The sequence below is a fragment of the Lepisosteus oculatus genome, chromosome 3 (assembly GCF_040954835.1).
Source record: "Lepisosteus oculatus isolate fLepOcu1 chromosome 3, fLepOcu1.hap2, whole genome shotgun sequence".
Taxonomy (NCBI): domain Eukaryota; kingdom Metazoa; phylum Chordata; class Actinopteri; order Semionotiformes; family Lepisosteidae; genus Lepisosteus; species Lepisosteus oculatus.
The window spans coordinates 61,614,484-61,640,480 of NC_090698.1; the positions used below are offsets into that span (position 1 = coordinate 61,614,484).

The 25,997-nt window shown below is 38.8% G+C and overlaps 2 protein-coding genes across 4 annotated transcripts; both read right to left on the minus strand.

Annotated features, from left to right (window-relative positions):
* Positions 1-2,448: 2,448 nt before the first annotated feature.
* Positions 2,449-10,066, minus strand: qng1 (Q-nucleotide N-glycosylase 1). 2 transcript variants are annotated; one of them, XM_006626561.3, is made up of 5 exons: positions 9,818-10,066; positions 6,843-7,189; positions 6,061-6,317; positions 3,557-3,752; positions 2,449-2,745 (listed from the first exon to the last, which is right to left on the minus strand). In XM_006626561.3, the coding sequence occupies exons 2-5, from the start codon at positions 7,177-7,179 to the stop codon at positions 2,513-2,515; spliced, it is 1,023 nt and encodes a 340-aa protein (XP_006626624.1). In that variant the 5' UTR covers positions 7,180-7,189; positions 9,818-10,066; the 3' UTR covers positions 2,449-2,512. The 2 variants fall into 2 exon arrangements, with proteins under 2 accessions (XP_006626624.1, XP_015218460.1); XM_015362974.2 differs by lacking the exon at positions 9,818-10,066 and adding an exon at positions 9,218-9,289.
* Positions 10,067-12,011: 1,945 nt separating this feature from the next.
* On the minus strand, positions 12,012-25,995 carry hnrnpk (heterogeneous nuclear ribonucleoprotein K). 2 transcript variants are annotated; one of them, XM_006626562.3, is made up of 17 exons: positions 25,905-25,995; positions 24,516-24,586; positions 24,309-24,420; positions 22,925-23,022; positions 22,765-22,821; positions 21,602-21,645; positions 20,508-20,580; positions 20,053-20,166; positions 19,071-19,199; positions 18,548-18,855; positions 18,003-18,056; positions 16,812-16,854; positions 15,079-15,094; positions 14,764-14,796; positions 14,386-14,453; positions 14,119-14,288; positions 12,012-13,559 (listed from the first exon to the last, which is right to left on the minus strand). In XM_006626562.3, exons 3-17 carry the CDS (start codon positions 24,367-24,369, stop codon positions 13,529-13,531), a joined length of 1,299 nt encoding a protein of 432 aa, XP_006626625.1. In that variant the 5' UTR covers positions 24,370-24,420; positions 24,516-24,586; positions 25,905-25,995; the 3' UTR covers positions 12,012-13,528. The 2 variants fall into 2 exon arrangements, with proteins under 2 accessions (XP_006626625.1, XP_015218448.1); XM_015362962.2 differs by lacking the exon at positions 18,003-18,056.
* Between the last annotated feature and the right edge of the window lie 2 nt (positions 25,996-25,997).

The following is a 25,997-nucleotide window of genomic DNA, read 5'->3' on the forward strand; positions in this document are numbered from 1 at the left end:
CAGAGACCACTGTTCTGTTTATTTCTACTAACTAGACGGAGCTTTTGCTGAATTTGACAAAACTCACTTTTTTCTTTTCCTAGTAGTGCAGTATGTTTGGTAACCTAAAAATTAGCACAGGTAGTTCAACAGGGAAGTAATGTGGATGGGTATGAGCTTATTTATCGTATCAAGTGCAGAATCTGCTACACATAATTCATTTGTGGGGTTTCGGTCCAACATTTTATCAGGCACTACACCAGCTAAATCAGTGTACGGTAGGAGGCTGTGGTGTTTTTGTATGTTACTCCTTGGTTACTTCAATTTTGCTGCTCACAATCCCTTGTTGGAAGTTAAAAACTTTTGTTCCTGTGTTGTCTTTTGAAGTGTATTTTAGGATTCTCACAAGGGCGTCTTGCTTCTACTTAGGTAGAAGGCTATCATTGCTTCTCAGCCTATATGATGCTAAAACATTAATAACATGCCTTTGAAAATAAGAAAGGGTTGTTGAGGGTTTTCTTGCTTACATATCAAATGAGACACTGAATGGTCTAGTTGCTGGGGAAGCAATTGGAAGTGGTGGTTAGGGTTCCAGACTTGTAATTGAAAGGCTGTGGTCTCAAATCCCAGTGCTGCTGTAACTGTGAAGGAGGTATTTTGCCTAAATTGCTCCAGTAAAATACCCACCAGGTATACAGTAAAGGGATGCAAATATAAGTTACTCTTGATTAGAGTCAGCCAAATTAATTAGTAATTAGCTGTCTTAGTGATGTGAGAGGTCCTGAATCAGCAGTTCACAAAATAGGAGTTGCACTGCTGTATAATTCACAATATCATCCGAGTTATACAGCAATGGTCTTTGTCGTCAGGCGACACAATGTGATTAATCTATCTCTTGCATAGTCCCATGTCTGTGGCACTCAAAACCAAAAACCATTAGAAATTCTGTGAGCGTAAATATTTTTAAATGTTACTTAAATACCTTTTGTTTGGACACTCAAGGCTGTTTGCTGATTCTGTCTTGTGTCTAGCTGGCTGTTGAAAGGGACTGCAGATTCAGCATCAAACACTGGTTCTAGGGTTCTGGGTATCATCTGTGAGTAGGGTTACCAGGGGGCCCTATAATCATTGGACACTTTAAAACAGAACAGGATTATAAAGCTGCCATGAAACTGTGCTAAATGAATGTGTTAATTTAGTTCTAAACCTTTACTACACTGATAATGCTGCTTAATTACCACACAAGAGCTGAACTACACTAATTTTAACATCTAAAAAAACTGCTTTCCTAATTCATCCTGCTGACTAAAATGACTCTGGCTGTTTTGTCTTTTGTACCAGCCATAAAGGATGATCATGACAGACCTGTGATATCAATTTAGTAGCAACTGTAAGGTAACCCTGTCTGTGACCCTTGTAATGTTTAGGATGCCGTGGTATTATGTAAGGAAGTCTGCTGCCACAATGTAAATATCTACCTAACATGCAATCACCGCTGTGAGGTTTAATTTAATAATAATTATAATTGCTTACACTTATATAGCGCTTTTCTGGACACTCCACTCAAAGCACTTTACAGGTAATGGGGAGTCCCCTCCACCACCACCAATGTGCAGCATCCACCTGGATGATGCGACAGCAGCCATAGTGCGCCAGAACACTCACCACACACCAGCTGTCAGTGGGGAGGAGAGCAGAGTAATGAAGCCAATTCATAGATGGGGATTATTAGGAGGCCATGATTGATAAAGGCCGATGGGAAATTTGGCCAGGACGCCAGGGTTACACCCCTACACTTGAGAAACGCCCTGGGATTTTTTGATGACCACAGAGAGTCAGGACCTCGGTTTTACATCTCATCGGAAGGACGGTGCCTGTTTACAGTATAGTGTCCCCGTCACTATACTGGGGCATTAGGACCCACATGAGCTGCAGGGTGAGCGCCCCCTGCTGGCACCACTAACACCTCTTCCAGCAGCAACCTTAGTTTTTCCCAGGAGGTCTCCCATCCAGGTACGGACCAGGCTCACACCTGCTGAGCTTCAATGGGTTGCCAGGTGTGAGTTGCAGGGTGATATGGCTGCTGGCCTTTGGTTTGGTGCTGCATAAGAGATGAGACTCCCCACTTTATAATATGCCAAGTTTTGTTTAATGTGTACTATACCATTAGTAACATGCTGTACCAGGCCAAAAATCAGTAAGCAATTAAAACAAACAACCACTATAGCTCCACAGTGAAACTTGTTTTCCAGTATACCGAAGACTGTATTTGTTAAAACATCAGATTTACAATCAGATTTGTTTATTTATTTTAATCATTAAAATAAATAACACAGGGAAAATGCTGAGACAATCCCTAGATTGAAGCCCTGGATTGGTTTATTATTTCAAACAAGCATTATGCCCAGTAACAGAAGCAATACCACATTAAAACATTCCCATATCCAAAGAAACACAGACTAAGAAAAGTCCTAGGCAAGTCGTTTTTATTACAGTTTTGGAATGACCATGAAAGACAGAGGAAATGCCTCAGTCAGTAATAAATGCAGCGGGTGTGGTGGATAGGGATGTGAGCCATTTCTGCCTGGTGCTCTTTGGCATAGGGCCACAGGAAGAAATCAATGACAGCCGAATTGACTTCTTCAGCTCTGCGTCCTTCTCTTTGTTCAGTGATGTCCCACAGGTGAGCTCTGATCCTCTCGACGCACCAAATGGAACAGCCACGGATCTCCACTTCTCTGCGGTCTCCAGATGGCAGCGTCTTTCCTGTCATGCACAGCAAGACTGTAGCTCACACAGATGCCACACAGAACAATATGAGTGAGCAGGACTGGCGTTTCTCACATGTTGGCATCAGAACGTGCTTCTGCTGACATGGTAAATTCCGATGCCCTAACCCTTCAGTCTGTTTGTTGTCTTCATCCGTCTATATACCATCAAGCCTGCCTCTATTTACCATATTTTATACAATAAACACAATAAAATATAGTATTTTTTCTTCATGCTACTGAGTCCTTACTAACCTCTACTGTGTAACACAGTGTAATAGATATTAGAACTCCATAACTGGGGCCATTATAGAGTGTGTGGCTATCTCTCTCCATTCTGAATCTACACTACTCCCATCTGGGAGACACCTCTGTGTCCGTCTCCCCAGGTGTAATGGTGGGATATTTTTCATCCCCTCTGGGTTGTCACTCTCCAAAAAATGTAAAATAGCTCTCTTATCTCCTGAAACACTACTGTAGTTTATTCTTTGAAGGTGATGTTTGGCTGTTTTTGTTATACTGTTGTATTGGACTCTGCCATAAAACAAATTTCCCAGGGGATAACAAGTTTATTTTGAATTTAATTTGAGACCTAATAAAACAGTGAATGGCCGTTACTTTTTATGCAGCAGGGACTTGGAAGTCCCAATCCACCACTCTCAGTTTCTGCCTTGAATATTTTAAAGTGGTCTACTTCCCTTCTCAAGTTCAACAGGAGGGAATCAGCTGTAATGACACTACGAGACATATTCTTTAAAACAGCCCGATTAGGACAGACAATGTGGCTAATTGTAATTTATCCTACGAACCTTCCTGGAGGGTCTTCATCAGTGCATCAGAGTACCTCAGTGCACCGAGGTAGACAAGAGCCTGAGGCACCCTGTAGTCCGCAAACATTGTCAGGTACCCAAGGTCAGGAATGTTGGCCTCTCCCCTTGCTTCCATTATGCCCCAGAAATCAGCCACAAGGATCTGGGCTCGCTTATGAAATGAAACCTTTTTCCCCTGTTGTAAAAAAAACAGTGGTTTCTGGAAGAAGGCGAAAGAAAAAAAAGTACTCCTCAAATGCAGAAAAAAAAGAAAACTTAGTTTGTATCTCTTGTTGCTTAATTTACTACTTGTTTGAAATTCTATTGTTTGTGTTCCAAGAGTGTCTCTCGTGTGCTTTCCACATTTGACAGGGTTTGATCGTCTGTCTTGCCAAGGACAGAAACGTCCTGAAAAATAATTTCTGAATGCTGGATGAACAGGAGCAAGAGGGGAGCACAGATTTTTGGACCAAACTGCATAACACTCTACAAATGCAGTTCATCACAGGGCTTGATGGGTAACCTTCACTTGCTTCTCCTCGAAAAGAACAAAAATAAAACACTAAAATGGGAGATTGATGTGCTATTAGGTGACACCGTTCGTCTATGGTGACTCGGGACAAAAAAAACAACTTTATTTTAACTCTCTAAATGCTGAAACATCCGGGTCACAGATTAAATCTATAGATCATAAATTACATCTAGGGCAACTGATGTAAGGCAAAGAAAGTCTTGATTTTATCTTTTAAATAGCTGCAGCTTATTATATATGGGTATTTGTACTAAATACACATATGAATAGCATGGTTACTAGGAGGAAAGTTACATACAACAGGCTTTTAGTAATGTCTGAGCCAATACAGCTCTGAGTAAGGTCCTGACGATCAAGACTACGTATTGATTTCTGTGTGTCATTATTTCTAAACTCTACTTTACTGTGGTCCTCTATTTTTGGGGGGTTTTCTTACAAACTGTATATTTATATTTTGTAACCTGTATATATGTGGGAAGCAAAGGAACAAGTAAAGGTTTATTCCATGCAGAAAAAAGAAGAAAAGAAACACAACATTCCATCTGTGGAGCCTTTTACAAGTGTGTCAAGGCTCCCCAGCTGAAACTTTGTGTTTCTTTTTTTCTCTTTTCCACATTGAATAAACCTTTACTTGTTACTTTGCAGCCTAAGCAGCTAACTACTTGAACTATATGTAGGAAATATTTCTACAACAGTACAAATGACAAAAGAATTACATAACATAGCATAACAGATTCTGAAATCAAGGACGTTGCTTTCAATTCAGCTGACTGCGATTTTCTAAACAATGGCTATGGTACAGAAATCACTTATGGTCTAAAACTTGTCAGACCCACAAGCAAGGTGAGCATGTGTGGTTTTGTCCAACTCCATGACATATTATAGTGCTCTTCCACCTTCCCAGCAAAGGCCACTATAAAAGAAATGCAATACAGTACGTAAACCCTTTGTTTAAATGACTTTGCTTTGCTGGACTTTGGATTTAATGGACAAATTTCTGCTAAAGGGGAATTTTGTCCGTATAATTTAGAAATAGCAGACTTACCCTACGATAACAGGGAAATACACAACTAATAGAACAAGATAAAAATAAATACTACAATAATTTAAAATTCAGGAATATCAATGATGTCCTATAGTAGGCCGGTTCCTTATGAAAGGTGTTGTTTGTGTTTCATATGCTTTAGAAACTGTATGACCAATGAAATAAAGAGCTTGCATTTTATGATAAAAAGGTACAGGAACAATTTTCATTGATTGTGCTGATTGTAAACCTCTTACTGATGTTCTACTGTACCAACACAGAGATATGATTCAAGCACGGAACAAAAGATGACCTGAACTCTGAACCCTTCTTAAAACAGGCAACTCTTAGAACTACAGTAAGACACATGCAGCCATATCACTCTGCCACTCACAACTGGCAACCCACTGAAGCTCAGCAGGTGTGAGCCTGGTCACTACCTGGATGGGAGACCTCCTGGGAAAAACTAAGGTTGCTGGTTGAAGATGTGTTAGTGGGGCCAGCAGGGGGTGCTCACCCCGCGGTCCATGTGGGTCCTAATGCCCCAGTATAGTGACGAGTACACTGTACTGTAAACAGGCACCGTCTTTTGAATGAGATATAAAACCGAGGTCCTGACTCTCTGGGTTTAAAAATGCCAGGGCGTTTCTCGAAAAGAGTAGGGGTGTAACCCCGGCATCCTGGCCAAATTTCCCATTGGCCTTTACCAATGATGGCCTCCTAATAATCCCCATCTATGAATTAGCTTCATTACTCTGCTCTCCTCCCCACTGATAGCTGATGTGTGGTGAGCATTCTGGCGCACTATGGCTGCCGTCGCATCATCCAGGTGGATGCAGCACATTGGTGGTGGTGGAGAGTAGTCCCCATTACCTGTAAAGCGCTTTGAGTGGAGTGTCCAGAAAAGCACTATATAAGTGTAAGCAATTATTATTATCACATGCTCACCTCAAAAGTAGCCTCGTCTCTGTAAGATGGCAAGGTCTTCACAATGTGCATGACCATTTTCTCTGCACTGTTTTCACCTTTACTCATGAATTGGCGGAAAGAGCCGTCATACTGGAGCAGCACTTTGCCGGCCTCAGTGAGTGCTTTGTGTCTTTCCTCGATCATGGGCATTGGAACATCATTGTCAGACCGCAGCACGTGCTTCAGGTCATCTAGAGTCATGTTTGCAAAGTATGAAGCTTGAGTGATGGGAATACCTAGAAAAAAAATGCTATTTAATAAAGCTGAAAAACACAAATAGATCATTTAAAATCTCGGTTCTACAGGTGACCCATCTTCCAGTTTCCAAGTCACCAATGGATCAGTCAATGTCAATTGACTGACTGCACAAAAGTACCATGATAATACAGGCATACAAATAAGGTGAGGTCAAGGAGAACATAAAAGTTGTAGTAGAGTTTGTACATGAAGAGTAAACATTTGTTTTATTTTTTATCACTTGATCAAAAGGATATATCAGATTTTTTTTTAAAGGGGTTAATCTTGTAAAGTAAAATTTATTATTCTATGAAAATATAAAATAGGTTTTATAATAATTATATTATTATGAATCTATGGGAGAAATCCCTAATGAATTTCTGGTGTGTTTTTTTTGTCATTTTATTTTTTCACTTTGAAATGTTAATGAAGAAAGGAAATGACATCATGATGGATACTTTTCATGAAGAAACGCATATTGTAGTTTACTGACTCCATCTTATAATTTGATGTGTTTATATTACCTTCATCCAGTGCTCTAGTGACAGCAGCACAAAGTGACATGTACCCACTGTAGCCTTTGCCTTTGTATGTCACCGTGCACTGCTGGTCTTCTTTATCTGGCCAGAAGGAGAAGTTCATAGTATCCACCACAAAAACCCAATTTATTGCATCATCGGTATTGCAGAATGGAGCCAGTGGGTTCATCTTTTTCCAGCCTTCAGCTGTGAATTCTTTACAGCCCCTTTTTGCATACAGCATCGCTGCTATCCTGCATACCCCCTCTTCTTCAATAAAAACATCTTTGCTGTTTTCTGCAATGAACTTTCCAGAATCTCTTGGCGACAGAGGTGCTTCCATTTTACTTCCTCTAGAAGACAAAAAACAATCCCAATCATGCAATACAGCAGTGATCATCCGTAGAACCCTTCAGAAGCACTGTTCAGCGTAGCCCAGCAACAGCTGGCACAGCGCACCACAGGAGGAAAGAATTATGTGAACATTTTCAGAGGTTTCTCAAAACACGACAATAACATTTTTGTAAAGAGAAACAGAGTTGTTAAATGTAACATTATGTTTCGCCTGCATATGTCTCAGCATAATTTCATATTTAAACCACATAACTGTTTTTTTTATCTTGAGCATAACTGAATTATAGCAATCTCATACCATCAAAAATAATCACATACTGTATGCATTGGAAAACAGGAAGAAAAACTCTTTAATGCCTTTAATGAGCAATCTGATCTTGTCTTCATGCACTGGACTGTTAAATCTGGGCTGGAAATGATTAAAGGTCCACTCTGAGCTCCTTTGCCAGGACACTGGGGTAACACCCCTACTCTTTTCGGGAAACGCCCTAATATTTTTACTGACCACAAAGTGTCTGGATCACAGTTTTACATCTCATCCATAGAACAGCAACAAGATGTCTCCACGTCAGTCTCCTTTTAAGGTAAGAGACATATTATACAGGATATAATATGTTTTTCATTAACGTGAAGATTATTTTAAAAAGATGTATTGCTTGATAAACTATTTAACACCTTTGAACACCTGCAGTGTTAATTCCAGTCTGAAAAGTAGAAAGAAGAAACACAGCATTTTGGCTATAGAGCTTTCTTCTGAATGGCCAACACAACAACAGTTCAGCCAAAAATTGATGTCTCCTCTTCTGCTTTTCAGCATGAAAGCAGCCTTTACTTGCTCCTTTGCAGCCAATATGTACTGACGCAGCTCCCCACTCAAACATCTTATTTAACAAATAAGCTTGCTGAACGTCATTTTATACTTGTGGAAATGAAAAGGTATATAGGTGAGATTACAATAATTGAGTATCATATACTGTATTCATTTTAAGCTTAAATCACTGTTTGTTCCCTGACAAAGACAAATTTGCTTAAAGCAGTGTGATCCATCACATACATGATCATTTGTGCTGGCTTTTTTATGCTATGAGTCACCCAAATTGATCAGTTATCATTCACCGTCTCTAAATATGTCAGTTTGGATGATTCATAATGTCAAGTATTTTGACTTACACAATGGTAAATCATTCATTTTCTGTTTTTGTCTGGTCTACGCTGACCCATCATAAATCTGATTCCCAAACAACAATGAACCAGGTTTTAGCTGAAAAACCAGCTATAAGACTTTCATACAAAAACAATCACAAAACCATCTTTGAAATTTACCATCATGACATCCTGCATTTACACCAGTACACTTAATATCAAGAAGACAATGGTGGAAAAATGAATACACACTGGCAATCAATGTTCGCCACATGATTTTTGTAAATCTTACTTTCTGTGCATTCTGCTCCATATGTACAGCAATGTTTTGGCTTGTTAGTGTAGACCAACCAACTACAAAGTGAGAAGGTTTCTCACAGCTAAATCAGTGTCTAATTAAGAGGAAAGAGTCATAGTGAAACAGTGCAAAAAAATGATTTTTAGGCTACTCAATATAATTTTATTCATGGCAATTATTCATGAGAATGTGTTCACTTAACACTACCCATAATCCAGAGGACTGTCTCCAACACATGTAAAAGCAACCTGACAAAACTGGGACTAAAGTTCCATAAAACCTAAAACTATCAATTTAGCAGAATCCATAGTCTAGATTCCGCTCCACATTGACTGGAAATCCTTAGATGATCAAGTGAAATGCAACTGTAAAAAGCACCACAACACAATATTGATTAAAATTATATTTTATGGTACAGTAGCTTCACCTTTCAAAACAAGTCACCAAATCAAAGTCTGCATCAAAGTGTAACATTTGCTAGGTCTATCAACTGAGCTGAACACAAAATATTGTTTTTTTGTTTTGGGGTGATGTTAGTGTAGTGTTAAAGACACCCCCTAGCTGATAGGAAACCGACTACACTCACCACATCCAACTACAATACATTCTGTAATCTATACAGATTCCGATTTGTTTGCATTGAAGAGTGGGTAAAAACATCCACAGGATACTGTGACGACTCACAGATTGCAGTACCTTTTGCACACTGTAACAGAAGTCACATGAGGGTTTATAATTGCTTTTACCCATGCACGAGACCCGATCTTGCAGTCATTGGAGTCCTGGAGTCAACTTAGTGGTGGTGGGGAAAAAAAACCCATAAAATGAATCGTCATGAATTTTGAAAAATGGCCTTTTAAGAAAATGTGACACGTGCCCTTCTGTCATTGTATTGAAAAGCGTGATTTGTGATATACTTTCTTATACACTTTTATTTAAATCGAGAGCTCTAGGCAATCGAGAGGAAATCTTCATTGCAGGAAACTCAAAACAGTGAACGAAGAACAAAACAAAGTATCACAGCAAGACGAGGAATTTCAATATACCCAAAACAGATCTTAGATCTTTCCGTTCTAGCTTTAACGTGACAGACTTAACCTCTTCCGGGTTCTGCTCGGGGACACGGTGGTTACAATAATAAAGACACGAATCGCCTAACTCCCTCTTCTCTCACAGCGGCACTTACCTCCTCCACAGACAGACCCGAACGCTCCTCCCACACGCTGCCCGCCTGCGCCGGGCGCTCCAATGGTACTGGTCCGGGCTTCGCGAGCAACTTTCACTTTGGAAGGCAACAGCAGGTCTCGCGCGATTAGTGCTCACTGAACAGCTGCTGTTCTGTATGTTGTCTCGGCAGCGAACGCGTGGGGTTTACCGCTTCTCAATAGACTGTTACTCACATGATCGTATGTCACAGAGTATGAAAAGAAAGGTCCCAACACAACGAGAACCAATTCACTAAGTTATCTAGAACATGTTCATGTTGTAACAGGTGCACTTACAAGGGACAAAGGTAACCATGCTGATTAACATTTGGCATTAGTAGGGTTGATGAACAGGTGGTCTACGGACAAAGACACCGCCTAGTAAAAGAGTTGTGTGGCTACCATTGGAAGAAATAGGAGTTGTACATCAGTGACTGTACATCACTTTCCCCCGTTCCTCTTGCACAGCCCTAGTCACTCGTTTGTCTGTTCACGAGTCAATGAATCCCACAAAGCGATGCTCAACGGGGATCGAGTCTGGTGGGGAGAACATCTACGACATAACCGTGACAGTCTTGTCTTGCAAGTTACGAAAAGCATGAGCACATGCGTTGTTCTACTGGATGGTTCACGGCACGATGACAAAAACGGCAATAGGTGAGGTCGCAGGACTAGATCGATGTAGTACCTTATCACGTTCCCCTAAATCTCCCTTAGAGCCGTGTACCTGTTGGAACCTCTGGCCCAGACCAGCAGAAAGAAGAGGCGATTTCCGAGAGGTTGTGTGCCGAGCTGTCCCACGTCGCGGCCTGTCACTGACAGTCTGTCTGGTTAAGTCTCGCCAGGTCAGAAATTGCTGGCTGTTAACAGCCCAGACGGCGAGCGACATCATTCACGAACGACTTCGTTTAGCTTCCAGCACACTCATGGTTCGAAGGTGTTGTTCGGTTCACAAACGGGGCATGCTGGTTCCCTTTTTTTGTTTTCGTGTTCCATCACAAGGCTTGAAATTCAAAGGATTACATCACCTCGTCACCTGCGCCCAGTCTACTTTCTAACGAAGCGATCCTGGCGTTTAAAAAAACGTGAATCGATCACAGTCAAGAGCGAGCAGTAATCAAAATGATGCAATAAAACCTAATATCCAAATTCTGCATACCTTTTCTAAATATATGCTGTTTCTTTCGATGTTCCGCATATGGAGATCTGATTTGTTAATTTTATAATGTACCCCTAGTCTAAATCCTGAAAGATGACAATTTTCCCCGAGCATGAACTGGTAATTCTACAATTCACAAAACATAAAAGTACTAACTGTGCTACAGAGCAGTCTTCATAATTTCTAACTAAACTTGTGGCCTCTGTAAAATGAAAAATAGTGAGTTTCATAACCTCAATAATAAACTTTAACGGATCTTATGGAAATATTTCCCCTGAAAACCGCATCGTTTGTAATCACAGCTGCACACATATCTAATGAGTTTTCAAACCAGGGTCCAGGCACCCCAATATTAAAGATATTTCACAATACAATCAGGTGTAAATCAAAGCTTTTCTACTACGTATGTACTTTCCTATTGCATCTTGACCTGACGTTATAAATGTAAGGGTTTTTCATCAATTTAAAACGAGTTCAATAAAAAAAGTATTTGAAACTCATGTTTAGCAGTCTACCACCATCTGCTAGTTTCCATTCTCAGAGCAGATGGGTAGTATTTTATTTTCTTGATTCAATATAAGATTGAGGATCAGGACTAATAGAACCTGCATTTTTTTCAAAATTGCCTTAAACAATTAGACAATCTGGTATTCTCAAATCTTCACTTGATTGCTATGCGTTCATAATTACTATGCATTTTGAATCTTTAGCCCGTTTTCCTTCGTGCATACTTGATACCGATTTCAATCCAACCTGAGTAACAGTTGTCAAATATTACTTGGAATGATTCAGATTTGCATTAAGGTGGTGCTAGACATGACACTAAAATGCAATACAAAATCCCACGAGTAACCAGAGATTACTCTGCACACCTCAAGAGAATGCATTACTTAAGTGAAAGATATAAAACACCTCATGACTTAAAACAAACGTCTTAGAGTTCACCAAAGACAACCTACTTTTGAAAGAATACATGTATTTCCCATATGCAGCCCTTGAAATTCACAGAACATGGATTTGTTGCATTTCAACCTTTATTAAATAGATTGAACACCTGCAATGGAAAAGAAGGGTCACATACTTCGTATCTCAGCAAAATTTTCCATAAAATACAAGATTACAAAAAACCTACTAAAGTTGCACACTGTAACAGTACAGTTCATAGGGACAGGTGGTCTTCAGGTCACTTGCTTGACTTGCCCATCTAAGAATGGGAAATGGCAAGGAAATCAATGTTTTTCCACCCGGAAAGGGAAAATATCCTGTTTAATTCAGCTCACTGTAACAGCAACACTACTTGTACCTGATAAGGTCTGAAAGGCCAGGCAATACCATCCTCCTTGTGTTCACAGCATTTTTTCAGAAAACCTTGTCAAGATATTTTAAAAAGAGACTGAGATACGTGCATGTTCGATTAAGTCTCCTCGGTAATTTATGGATCCAAGCAGAAAAGGGTGAATGTAAAATACTGAGGCAAATCAAATGAACGCTAAACAAAAACCAATCCACTCACCAGCTAGGTCACAGTTGCCCTGAAAAATGTGTTTTTTCCCCAAACTTTGACAGAATATAGTGTTAACAACACTCTCGAAAAAAGCGCATCTATTAAAAGGGTGGCATTTTCTTTATTACTCAGACTTGCAGCATATTCTACAGCAGGACTTCAGAAGTATGATGAAATGACAATCACCTTAACTTCTGACAGAAAAGGCCTGCGCATTGGTTAGCAATACTGCATATACTCCCTGAATGGTTAAGTGTAAAGATTACTTTTAACGTTAAAAATGCTTAGAGACAAGTAGAAAACAGGCTTTAGCAAGACCAATGAACTTTATCTAAGTCTACATTTGAGGGAAAAAAATGTGCACTACTTGATTGATTGATCAATCCTATTTATACAAGACATGAGCTCAATACACTGTTGAATTCTGATTACACATCTAACATGAACGGCAGGCTCTGAAGACACCCACCTCACCCCTGTTTTTGGTCCAATCAGTACATTAGAATATAACCCACAGAGAAAAAAAATCCTTTATGGAAATTCAATCTATAAAAGTATATTTACATTTCTTTATACAGCCCCTAGCCTTTTGTTAACTGAAAATAGCAAGGAAGAACAATTTACTAAATTTATTTTAAAAATCATAAAATGTTCCTTACAAAACGATTACATTCCGCACATTGTACTGAATGGATGCCTGGCACGTTTGAGCTACCAGTACTTTTGCCCATACAAACAGTGTACATACAGATGAGCTTACTCTAAATTACAGAAAACACATTACAATAATTCATCAAAACAAGTTTAACAAAAATAAAAAAAATTAAAAGAATCCACTCATTCTGCTGCTGTTTTGAAACTCCATACATTTAAAGTTCTAAGAATCTGGTTACATCAGATGGAAAAGAAGCAGAATTGGAAACTACACCCCAAATGCAGAACATCTACCTAAGCAGAGGAATGTTGGCTCTTAACAGAAGCAGGGACAAAACAAGCAGCGCGGTATTCCTTCAATCTTAATCTCCTCCTTTAGAAGAATCGACCAGAGTACTGCTTCACACTGAAATATAAAATAAACAAAACTGGATTTACAAGAATTTCTTCTGAACATCAGACAAGTAGAAGGCATCCATCACAGCAGTTAGTCCTGCCCCTTTAGAAGCAAGCTTGAAGAAGACTGTTAGAAAGGCATTCACGTTAGTAAGTAATGCGTGTGAAATGCTGCTTTCACCGAAAAAACGGTCACATTCTCTATTCATCCAGATGAGGCTAAGCCTGTGCCGTATGGTAGACTGTGATTTGTTGTCAATTCATCTAACTAAAAACAACAAAATCACTAGTCTTCCACACAGAACTAGGCCAACTTTCACCAGACCCTGTTCATTAGAAGTTGACTTTGCATGTGATCTTTTAAATCATTTCTGAATTTTGTTTTAACCTACAGCAGTTTCACAAAAAGGAGAAAGCTTTGTCAAGTTTTCCCCCACTGTTAGTAGACGTTAGTATATATTAGCAAAGAGGTAAGGAAACATTAATGGCAGACCAGAGTAAATAAGAACAAAAGCAGAAGACAACAGAACTCGCACAAGAAGACTTCAAAGATTACATTGAGCACTTACCTGTTCTGCAATAGGTACTGTGCATTTTGGATCTGGTCCTGCGTGCCAGTGATCGTGATTATGCGATCTTCAGATCCTTCCAGGGGCTCATCTATTTTAATGGATGCTCCAGACTCATGTCGGATTTGCTTGATTCTTTGCCCCCCTTTCCCGATTATTGATCCCGCCAACTGAAATAAACAATGGCACATCACAAACAAGGAAGATAGCAGACAGGTTGACTGAATTACATCATCAACTTTTATAGAATTCAGTTATTAGACTCACATCTTTTGGGATGGTAACTTGTGTCGTGATAACAGGCCCCCCTATGTCACCATAGGACCCACGACCACCTGCAAAGAACAAAAAGGAATGAACATTTTAGTCCTATGTGTCATTCCATCACCTCTAAATGTTTTACAAAGATATTTATGACTCCATGACCTTGATCACATTGTACAGCAAGACATTATCCCTTACAAGATCTGGACACGTCTCTATCAATATGAATAACTTGCAGAAAGAAAAAATGATTTTTCGAAAGTTGCAGCATTTCACATAGGTTACTACATGGAGAAAAATCTTAAATGTATACATTAAAAAAGGCATTTTATCAGAGTATTAAATATGATGCACATAAAAATAATAAGCATTAATACTCACCAGACTGGAAGGGTTCCCAGGATGAATTGTTATCTATAAAGCATACCACAATTAGATTAGTAATTAGCTACAAAAGCAGTAAAATAAACACTCTACTATCTAGACCTTCATACTGCACGTATTTTAAAACTTTTCTTTTTGTCCGTTTTATTTAGCAATTCAACGTCTGTGTAGTGTTAAAATTAGAACCCATGTCAAAATATCAAAACTAAAAACCCTGGTTTGCCAGCATTGGAACCAATTTGTTCTTTTAGTCTAATAATTAAATTGTCAGTGTGTATAAATGTACATGAAAAGCAGTTAAAGGGCACTCACCGTATCCACCCCCACTCTGTTGCATTTATGACATGAAAAGAAGAAAAAAAAAATGTAAGTCTCATGACAATTTCAACAATATTTGATTGTGTGGCTGCCTCATCATATATTTAACATTATAATGTAACACACTTTAACACAAGACAAGAAACAACTGGTAAATACGAAATACCCCCCCCCCAAAAATCCAGAATCAGCCTCTATTTTTAACAGAAGAGAAAAAAAAAATCAACTTGACATTCACTTTACAATGAAAGCCTGACTACCGAAGCTGCAGTACGAATCTCTTTCAGGGCTTGTTTACAGTCGCATGCTTTTTTGTATGTACTCAGCATTCATTGTGGGGTTTGATGGCTTTCACCGACGTATTCAGCTGCTCCTTGGTAGTCAAGGAAACAGGTAATTCAAAAATACGTTGCCTAGCAATGGAAAGCGGAGCCAGCCGGCTCCCTGCATGTTACAGATTGTGAAGTAAAGATCCGTCTGATGTCAGGAGCAATATTTAAATTTGACATCTTTTTTGCACTACACTGAATTAAACCGGTCTTGTCAAATCACAAACTGCACCCTCATTGTTTATTTGGGCATGGTCACTTGTAAAGAGATCACTGTGTTTCTGTAATTCTCAGCATGATACTGATGACATTTGCTTTTCTAAAACAAATGCAGTTATTAACAGCATGTTTCTAAACATTTAGAGCTCCTACAATATATCTTCACTCATTTTAAATGAAAGAAAAAGTTGAGAAGATGTTTATTATTCCACTGAAAATGACTTGAGCCTACTAGGGTTCTAACCAGCCATGACCATCAGCTATTAGAATCTAAATATTTTCTAAACCCTTCAGTGAAATATTTATGTTTCTTATAGAAAGGTATGGATTTATTTGCTCAATATAGTAAAGATGACAAACTATCCAGTTTTACAATCACTGTTCTCTTGATCATCTCTTTTCCACAAAATGTAACTACTGACAGACCAGGTAAATTCCTAAATATCACTTAAAAGTTTTAATAAACACTTACACTTACAAGAAAAGTACACACAAAAAAGGATACACTGGCTAGGCACCATACTCGAGTGACATTTATGTGGTTGGATACATCCAATTAAAAGCCTGTTTCCCTCAGTGCGCTTGGTGACCATTACAAATGTAATGACAGTACGTAACGGATACATCATATTACTCAGTTGTGTGCAATGCTTACAGTTAAAATAAAACTGTAAAATGCAAGGGGTCTTAAAACTAGAACTATATGATATAGCCGTACTTGTAACTGTTCAAGACATTCTTAGACTTAGCTTTTTGAAACTACAAGGGAAATTACAGCATGTCAGAAGTCTCAAAAGAATTGTTAAAATAATTTGAAAATAAAATAAAGACTTCTAACAGTTGTATAGAGCTGCAGTTGTTGGCTAACTTCAACATTAAGCAGCAATAAATCAACTTCTTTGGTGCCAATCTTTGTCCAAAATAATGACTATAAAAACAAGTTGACATTTTTTTTTAAATGTATTTGGCAACACAGAATGTGTGTGTGTGAGCCAAGCTCGATATGAACCTAAGGGCTTTGTGGGAGATCAAAAATGCATAACAAACACAACCTTTGAATTCCACCTTTTATATTTACCCTCAACAACTGGTTTCATAATTAAGTGCAGATTTTAATAAACCACAGTACAAAACTCAGGCTTAATACCCGAATTCAATAACAAAAAGCGATCACCTTACCATTCCATCATAGCGATCACCAGGCCTCCCTCTTCTGTCATTACTTAAAGAAAAAAACATTTGAAAATTTAAGAAAACCTTCAATTCATTCTCACTGCAAAAAAATCATGAAATGTAATGAAAATAGTTTTTCATATTTCATAAGAGCCCTTTTCACCTCAACCTTGTTCCTTAGATGTAATCCATAAAAATATTTTTGTAAGTGATTTTTACCATGTCCTAAAATTATTAGGTTATTTGCAACTTACATACAGCTTCTAATCAAGATATCATCCTTGGAGCATTAAAGTGATTTACTGAGCGGTACTAAGTCATAAACCTAGTAGAGGAAAAAAATAATTGTTTTATTCAAACTGTTATGTCCAGTATACGTGTCCCAAGCAATAAATGTTCACATTTTTATTTATTAATTCCAATGGGAAAACAAGCAGTTACTGCAGTAAAATATATTCTTCAAATACTTAAATATAAATTCTGTGCAATAGTAATAGTGAAATTCAATCTAGAAGGAAAAATATTAAACAAATTTAATGCGTTTTTGCATTATGCACAAATTTCGTTGTAAAATAAACAGGAAAAAGATAAAAAGGTAGTAGTGAATACCAACCTTAAGGTTAAGGTGAAACCATACACATTTCAACACTGCATAACTGAAAAACCTTTTTTTACCGTAAAAGGCGTAAGACGTGCACCAAACCTGCATCAGGAGTTTTAAAATATACTTGGATGACAACACAATGGAGCCGAAGAGATCAAAGGCAGTACAGGGGTGAAAAGATTAGTACCATGAACCCATGGTGAAGACTAGATGAACACTTTGGTAAAATAATCAGGTTATCAGAGGTGGGTTTTACCACATCTGATCAGTATTGTCTCTGGAGCTCCTTTATACGATCATTTATCCACCAGGGAGCATTTCGTAGTAGGACATAAGAAGCAAGATTTAATTCTTCATGACCTTGTAAGCACTGGACTTTTTGTATATCCATCATAATGAAAGGGGGAATGCTTAACCCCACATGCCTCCAACATGGAAAGCATTGTGAAAACAGACATGACCACAAACCTCTTACTCTTCCAAGAATGCATTTAAACACATTGTAATTTTCTGAAAAATACACCTGAATAAAAGACAGCACCTTTGTCCCATTACCCTGCAATATGGACACAGCCGTGGGGAAAACAACTTACTTTCGTCCGTCGTCTGCATGGGCATGATAGGTCTCGTAGGAAAACTGCTCATCTCTGCAAACAATTTGAGAATGGGGTACATACAACCTTGTGACTTTATAGTTTGTGAAGACTTTGGCTTTACCGTTTGTGTACTTTAACAAGAGTACAGCTAGCTGGAGTACTTTGATAGTCCTGCAAACCTATTTTGGCAGAAGCTGGAGGGAAAGAAAAATCCCACACAGATTTACGAATTATATGCCAACATTTGTGTGGGATGAGAATTTGACAGATATGCATTGTATACGATAAAGGCAGACCTTTTACACACAAAGACAAAATGTTAAATCTATGAACAAGCAATCATCCAATTAAATAAATGCAAACAGTATATTTTAAAACTCCACTTTGGCCTTATATCTTCTTTTGAAGCTATATTCTCAAGACATTAGCTGGACCACAAAATAAACACTGCAGGCGAACAAACAGCAAAACTGTAAATTTACAGTGACAGTTGTTAACCTCCCCATGATGCTATGAGCTTCCTTATGAGGTAGTCATCTTACCCTCCTCTGGGCGGTGGTGGGGGAGGCAGGGGCAGGTTACGAGCTCTGCTGCCTCCTCGGCCTCCTCTTCCTGGGGGAGGCGGCGGAGGTCCTCTACGGGGGCTCATATCATCATAATCCCTTCTCGACGGAGGCATGGGTCGACCACCTCGGCCAGGGGGCATGCGGTCAAACCCTCCTCGACCTCGCATGGGAAAACCCATTGGACGCCTTCCACGGTCGTCATACATCATGGTGAAGCCGCCATAGTCATAAGTTTCATCGTAGAAGTTTGGGTCATAAGGCTGGGCACGTCCTTTAATTGGGGCCTAAAAAGATAATTAATTGCAGGCTAGGAAAAAACAGAAGGGTGCTCAAGTCCATCTAAGGTACCTACTGAATTAAGGGCACCATTTAAATTTAAAATATAATGGCTGTAATGAGTTTTCATAATTGCACCACAAAGAACCCTATTTTATTCAGAAAATCATTCTCATCTCTACAAGATACTGATATCTGAAAACAGAAAGCTTCCTCAACCTACCTCAGATATTAATTCCAGGATGATTTTGATGCACTCCACCACACGGTCAGGTTTTCCCCCAACAAGCACTACTCTGTCAGTGGAATGAGGACAACACTCCTGAAAGAGCTTGATTGTTGTTTGCGTATTCTGAAATTAGAAAAGTAAGATACAATTTAAGACCAAAGAAACCCCCAAAATATTTATTTTATACCAAACGCTTAAAATCTTTCTTCTCCTCTGAAGGAACAAAACCCCCCAAATTCAGTAAAGCTTTTATTCACAATATAAATTAACATAGCTTGGTCATATAGCTCACCACTTTATTAACGTAGGTCATGAATTTTATTCTACTCATGGGGTCTAGAAATTCATCATAAAATGTATAAATTAATGGGCAGCTCTTGATGCATTGCCTGTGCCAGACTCCACGTAGCCCAACCGCAGTGCAACATGTACCACAGCAAGCTTATTATCTCTAATTACCAAATATCACAAACGACAGGTGCTGCATAAATATTCAGTGTCAATATCCCCCAAGGCATCTGGGTCATTGGCATTTATATAAACTGAGGAGCTGATGAATTCAGCTTGGATCAGTAGAAATTCAATGTCAGAATACCATTTCAACACATGAACAGAACAGTGCTTAATAGATAAGTATATTGCTAAATACATTTCAAGTAAAAAAATGTCAGACAGCCTTTTCATAAATTACCAACAAAGAATGGCTTTAATAGATGGCTATACTGCTGATGACAGAATTACAAATTATTCTCTTAATCTAAAAAGTCAAATATAATCAAGATTGAATTTCAAAAATTGAGATACTTAGCAGATTCAATAAATGGGAACTTCATAAAAATTAAACAATTCTCACAGCTTATATTAATTCACTAAAAAAACAAAATCCTTAAATTGTTTAAGTGCCTATACTTTTACAGTAATGATTCAAAACAAAAACTTACAAGTTAAAATATCAAAGCGCTAGACAAATACTTACCTCTCTCAGCTCTTTAATCTTGGCTCCTTTGACTCCAATGATGCCCCCTGCTAGACTCTGATGAATGAGAAGTCTCAGCTCACAATCGAAATCAATTCCTTTGTAATGCTGGTACTACACAAATACAAAAACAAACATTAGCATACAAAAAAACAGAGAGAGAGATGAGAATCTGCAGATAGTATCCATCACTAAAATAAAAACTGAAGCATTTTTTAGAACCTTTAGCAATTAAATGGAAGCACTTATAATTAACAACAATACAAATCAATCACAGATAAACTACTGCATAAAATGGAAACAGACAAGAAAAAAATGACTCATAAAACCTTTCACGACCTTGAAAGAAAAATGCATTTCAACAATCTTCATCCACATTTATTATCAAATGAAGTCCCACCCCTTACTGCCCATTGGAGACACACTATCGTCCTTTAGGGAATAAAAGCAATCACCTCTTCCAAAGTAGGAATGATCTTCAGCAGAATCTCTCCAATTGTCTCAATGTCCGCACTGATGCTCAGAATACTTTTTAAAACAATTTACGTCACAAGAAATGGGGGAAAAAAAGACAAAAATAAAAGGGGGGAAAGAAAGAGAAAAAAAGTTTTTAGATAAAGTGCTATGAAATTCTAATATCAAAGAGCACAAATGTATGCAGCCCATACTTTAATTTTAGGAATGTAGAACATATTTTAACGGTTCCCCCCAATCACTAATACAGGACTCCAATACAAGTTAAGAACATGCATTTGTATCCTCACATTTAATAAATAAAACAATGGCAGGTCTTGCAGAATGGGAAAGTGGAAGGGCTCAGATTAAGTGGGCAAGAACATAGCGGAGAGGAGACTCTGGAAATTCTTTTACAACCCCCACCACCAGGAATTTTGGAAAGTCTCGCCATCACATTTGTAACACTGGCACACCTTCTCATAAGGGGAGGGGGGGGGATAAAAAAAGCAGGAAAGTATGCAAAGTGGTGAACACTGTAGCCGGACAGAAAACTGGAGCAAGGTTATGAGAAGTTGGAAGATAACAGTATTACTGATGGGCCCTGTGAGAACCAAACAAGAATGCAGGACAAAAAAAAACAAAACAGACAGTAATGAGTAGTGAAAGAGTGGGCAGAGCGCTAGCATATTTTCTTCAAGATTATGGAGAGGTGATGTTGGGGGGGGTGGGGGGGGGAAGGGGCACAGGAAGGGGGGAGCAAGGTGGGCCACAAGGACAGAGCGAGAAAGACTGCTTTCAACAATTCATGATTAATAACGCAGCAAAAATATGCAACACTTCAAGCTGTGCTCCTTCCATTCAAATGAAGTAGTGGATTTCTCCGAGTGGGCAACTCACGTGAAACTCCAGTGACAAAAAAAAAACAAACTAAAAAAAGACTTCATGGGGAAAATAAGACAGAAAAACTAAAAACAGTACACCGTTTTGAAAAGGGGATTACTATTCCAAAAACAAAAAAAAAAACAAAGGCAGGTTATAAAATACATTTTTCTCTTTCTAATCAGGCAGTGAGGCATAAACTGTTGGGACATACCGCTCGGGGCCACTGCTGTCTGGGACTGATACACTGGCATTGTACTGCATTGGTCATTGGCGTTCGTGGATGTTGGCATTGGGCAAGGGCATTCAATCAGAAGTTGTCAAGTAAGGTGCCCGTTTGGGAATGAGCACATTTATGGGCATGGCCAACCGGGGAGTCACATGGGCGTTCAGGGGCGGATGGGCCAACATCATGATGGGCAACGCAGGGGCATGTCGATCCAGTACATGGGCAACGGAGATAGGTGGCCAAAAATAAAAAAAAATAAAAAAGGAGAGGGAAGAGGGGGAAAAGGAATAAATTTTAATTGAATACAAACTATACTCATCACTATGATATTCTCTACAAGAGGCTGTGAAGAATGAACAAGTACACTTGACTGCATTGCCGCTATACACTGAACAAGTTAATCGAATGGACCATCGGACTGTCGTTTAGAACTAGAATTAAAATAAGTCATCTTAAAAACAACCTATAGGTCTGCTCAAGAGTTCAGGCAATTGCTTGGGGGGTGGGGGGTTATGGCATTAGATGTGTAGACTAAAACTCCCATGAACTTTATTCCAGGTAAAAAGGAGTTTGTACAGTCCTCCAACTAATCATTTTGTGAAGAATACTGCTCATAATGATGTATTTTCACATCAGCCAACCTATATAAATTCACTTGGACAGCTGCTAAAATGCTTTCCAAATGAAATTGCTCTCTTAAAACCAGTTTTGTACACAGAGCTAAAATGCATTAATGACCCGCTGTATTCTGCATGCATGTTAATGTACACTCTTGACGACAATGTCACAAAGGAAGAATGAAACGGCTAGATTTTAGCCAAGATCAGGTTTGCCTAATTAGAAAGAAATGTACATTAAACGGGCGTTTCTGTATTTTGTGTTGCTCATTAAGATTAATTAATTTAGCGAAAAATTATGGAATTATGTTAGTACTTGGAATTACTGAACAAAAAAGCCATTTGGAAGGATCAGTAAAAGCCTCTAATTAGGTCTGATCCCAAATCAAAACAGACGGCTGGCTAACGTACTCCGCCTGCCCCCTCCCTTATTTTCCCTTTATTCATAAGCAAATATTACCAAAGGGTCTTTACATCCAAAGAACACATCAGAAAAATTCAAACGATCCTTTATTCTTAAGAAATACTCACGTCCGTACGGAGGGCTTTAATGTTTTTTCCACCCTTTCCAATCACAGCGCCTGCATTCTTTGATAAAACAAAGTGAAGTTACAACAATATTTCAGAATAATCACATAATTCTAGCATAATGCTGACCAATTTGTTTTTAAAATCAGTTCTAAAAACTTACTTTGCTTTGAAGCAGGACTCGCAATTCTACCATTTCATCGGTGTTACGAGACCTCTTAAAGACTTGCTCTTCCTCCATGTCTTCTGCCGGGCGTTTTCCTAAGAAAAATTGACATCTATTGCTGACAGAGTGGTGGCTATTTCTTCAAGCCTGATTTAGCTAAATTCGGTTAATCAGCAGCGGAAAAAAAAAATAAGAGCAAAGGCCATCACTAACTTTGAAATGAACATTGTGAGAAAATGGACATATTTGCTCTATAAGTAATCACCACCGCTATAAATTTATGCAATGGCCAGAACAAAAGCAATGCCTTTCATTTTATTGTGCATCAAACAAAACAAGAGGCTTTACTTTTGTAGCAACCCACATTAAAAAAAAACTGCACCCTGAAATTTGTTTTATCTAATGATGACTACTTTTCACAATTATACGCAAAATATTTGACTTCCATATTTTAATTATATGGCTGTCATGCTATCAGCTGTTGTAACACCTCAAACATCAAATAAGCGTGTGGCATTTACATCAGAAAAGATGAAAAGGGGGTTATTGAAGCGTAGTAAAAATTTAATTGCTCAACCATTGTACGTCAAATAACTGATCCTTCATATAATGTATTCTAGATTACAATGTGTCTTTTGAAAAGCTCATCTGCAAACTGGAAGGACTGGAAATGCTTGAAATTATCCAGTTAGTTCAATAACCATTACAGCCAACATAAATTGAAAACACTGAAAACTAAAGGGCTGAATTTAATTAGCAAGCTTTATCTCTGGAAGCACAGTGAACCTTTGCTTGTGATATTGCCATGGTAACCAAAGACCCTCATTCTGTGCGACCATTTTCATGAACCATCCTTCTTTTCAGACACAGGACAAAAGCTGATGATTGTCTATTTACAGAACATTAGTGAAAGTCCATTTAATCTTTTTTTCCATACAGTGATAAGGGGGTTCTTTTTTCCTGAGCCTTTTAATAAAAAAACGAGAAACATCCATCCGATGTACCGTTATGGATATAATTTCTGAATCTTTCTGAATGTGTTTTAGCTCTGCATTTATTTGGATGGTGCATTTCTTAGTAGAAATTTCTCTCTCGATTATAGGATTCAGATTAATCTAGTTTTGTTTTACTTTTACACAGAGTAAAACGTGACTTGTAGAAAATCAATACAAGCAAAACTCATGATTTACCGGTAGGAAAATTGTTTAAAAAAATAAACTGCAAACAAATCATAGAAACCATCCCTTGTTGAAAACTAGGGAACAAAACACTTCTCTGAAAAAAGCACCAACCTGGAAAAGAACATTTCATTGCCGAACAAGAATCCGTACTCGGGGACGAGCACCGAAGACGCTGGCAATGTCACGTCAATCTGCCTTACCGTTTGTCTCTGTGTTGCTGAATGTAGTCTCTTCTTCCTGCTGTTCAATTTCAGTCTCCATTGTCTTTTAACGAAGATGAAATGAAAGTGGGCTCTTCTCTCGGCGAAAGTGCTGAAAGCGACCATGGTAAATTTTAGCTTTACATAGAGGAAAAACACCCGAAATTACCAATGTTGGAAGCGATTGATTTCGCCTCAAGCACTTACCACTATTTATTCTGGTTTAATGGGCGTGTTGTGGGCGGGAACTACTGAGGTCTCCAAGAACTGCTTAAAACCTATCACGAATAAAAAAAAAACATTGAATCACTGTCTTTCCGTTTACTTGATCATTTCCATTTACCTGTTGTAGCGTTTTGATGCAACACACACATCTCGTTTAATAAGCAGGCACTGAACAGGAGTAAAACTACTAAAATTCAATATATATATATATTAAATCACACTGGAGGCAGGGGGACTGAAGGGCCATGTTACAGTTTAATGCTACACGATAACCTGGGTATGCAAAAAATGATTTGCTGCTAGGGTAAAAGAGTTTCCGCCAACCTAATGACCGATATACAGTTTGTAACTAAGCGAACAAGGCAAAAAATAATACCAAAAAGGACGGAATTTAGTAATCGCCATATCTTACACAGGAAATTTCTAGAATTTAAAAGCAATGCTAAAATAAAAAATACAGTAACCTCTGAGAATGATCACTGTAGCCTAACGCAGAGCCCACAGCAGCGAGCTCCGCACAGCAAAAATAAAAGCTGCACCGCTGGAAACGAAATGGCTGCTGCATCTAGCAGAAACATAGCTGCCACAGATAGACCAACCAATGCAAATCGCCAGGAGAACGCGGGGAAACGACAGTGGGATCATTTTTAATCATGAACATCGTTATTCTCTGTATTTATATTAACTGCATACGTGCGAGCTGTAACAATCTCGCTCACTCGTAAGCCCCTCCGGTTTCGGACAAAGACCTCGCTCGCCTGCCTGCCTTACGATGACTGCACACGTACAGCAGGCCCCATATTCTCAGACCTCAGGCGAAAGACAAATGATGTGCCCGATGAATTTCACTCCGATGTCGGAATAGTCATATTTATCGATGATCACATTTATCTGCCGCCCACCCCTGGAAAAGGCCAAACCCAGGAGAATCCCACTCCCGTTCACATTCCCACCGGCAACCCGATTCCTCCAAGCAGGAAGGCCTGTAACATCTCATGCGCAGCTGCCTCTCGGAAGGGTTTGATTAGCAAAAGAAAAACGCTTCTGTCGCCCAGAGCTCATTTCTCCCGGGAAATAGCCCCTTACAAATCGCATCAACCTACTCACAAGTTCTTGGTTGAAATAATTAATATAAACCTCGACTGCGATTACGAATACACAAACTTCTCGTTTCATCATACTGCTAGCACGCCTGAGGCTGAGTCAACGGCCTTAAAAGGATCTTATTCTGTGGAGGATTTGCGATTGAATTTCTGAGTGTTCAATGTCATCCCTGCGATATTTTCCCCATATTAACGTGCTCTACTTTCTCCAGATTAAAGCAATCGTTGAAATCGACACATTAAATTTACCAAAACAAATATTACTAACCTGCTTGCAGACCCGTACTGCTTTCGAGTCCCTCCACCGACAGGCTTTACAACCAACCATGATACTATCCAAGTTTCGCCTCGACCGGCGATT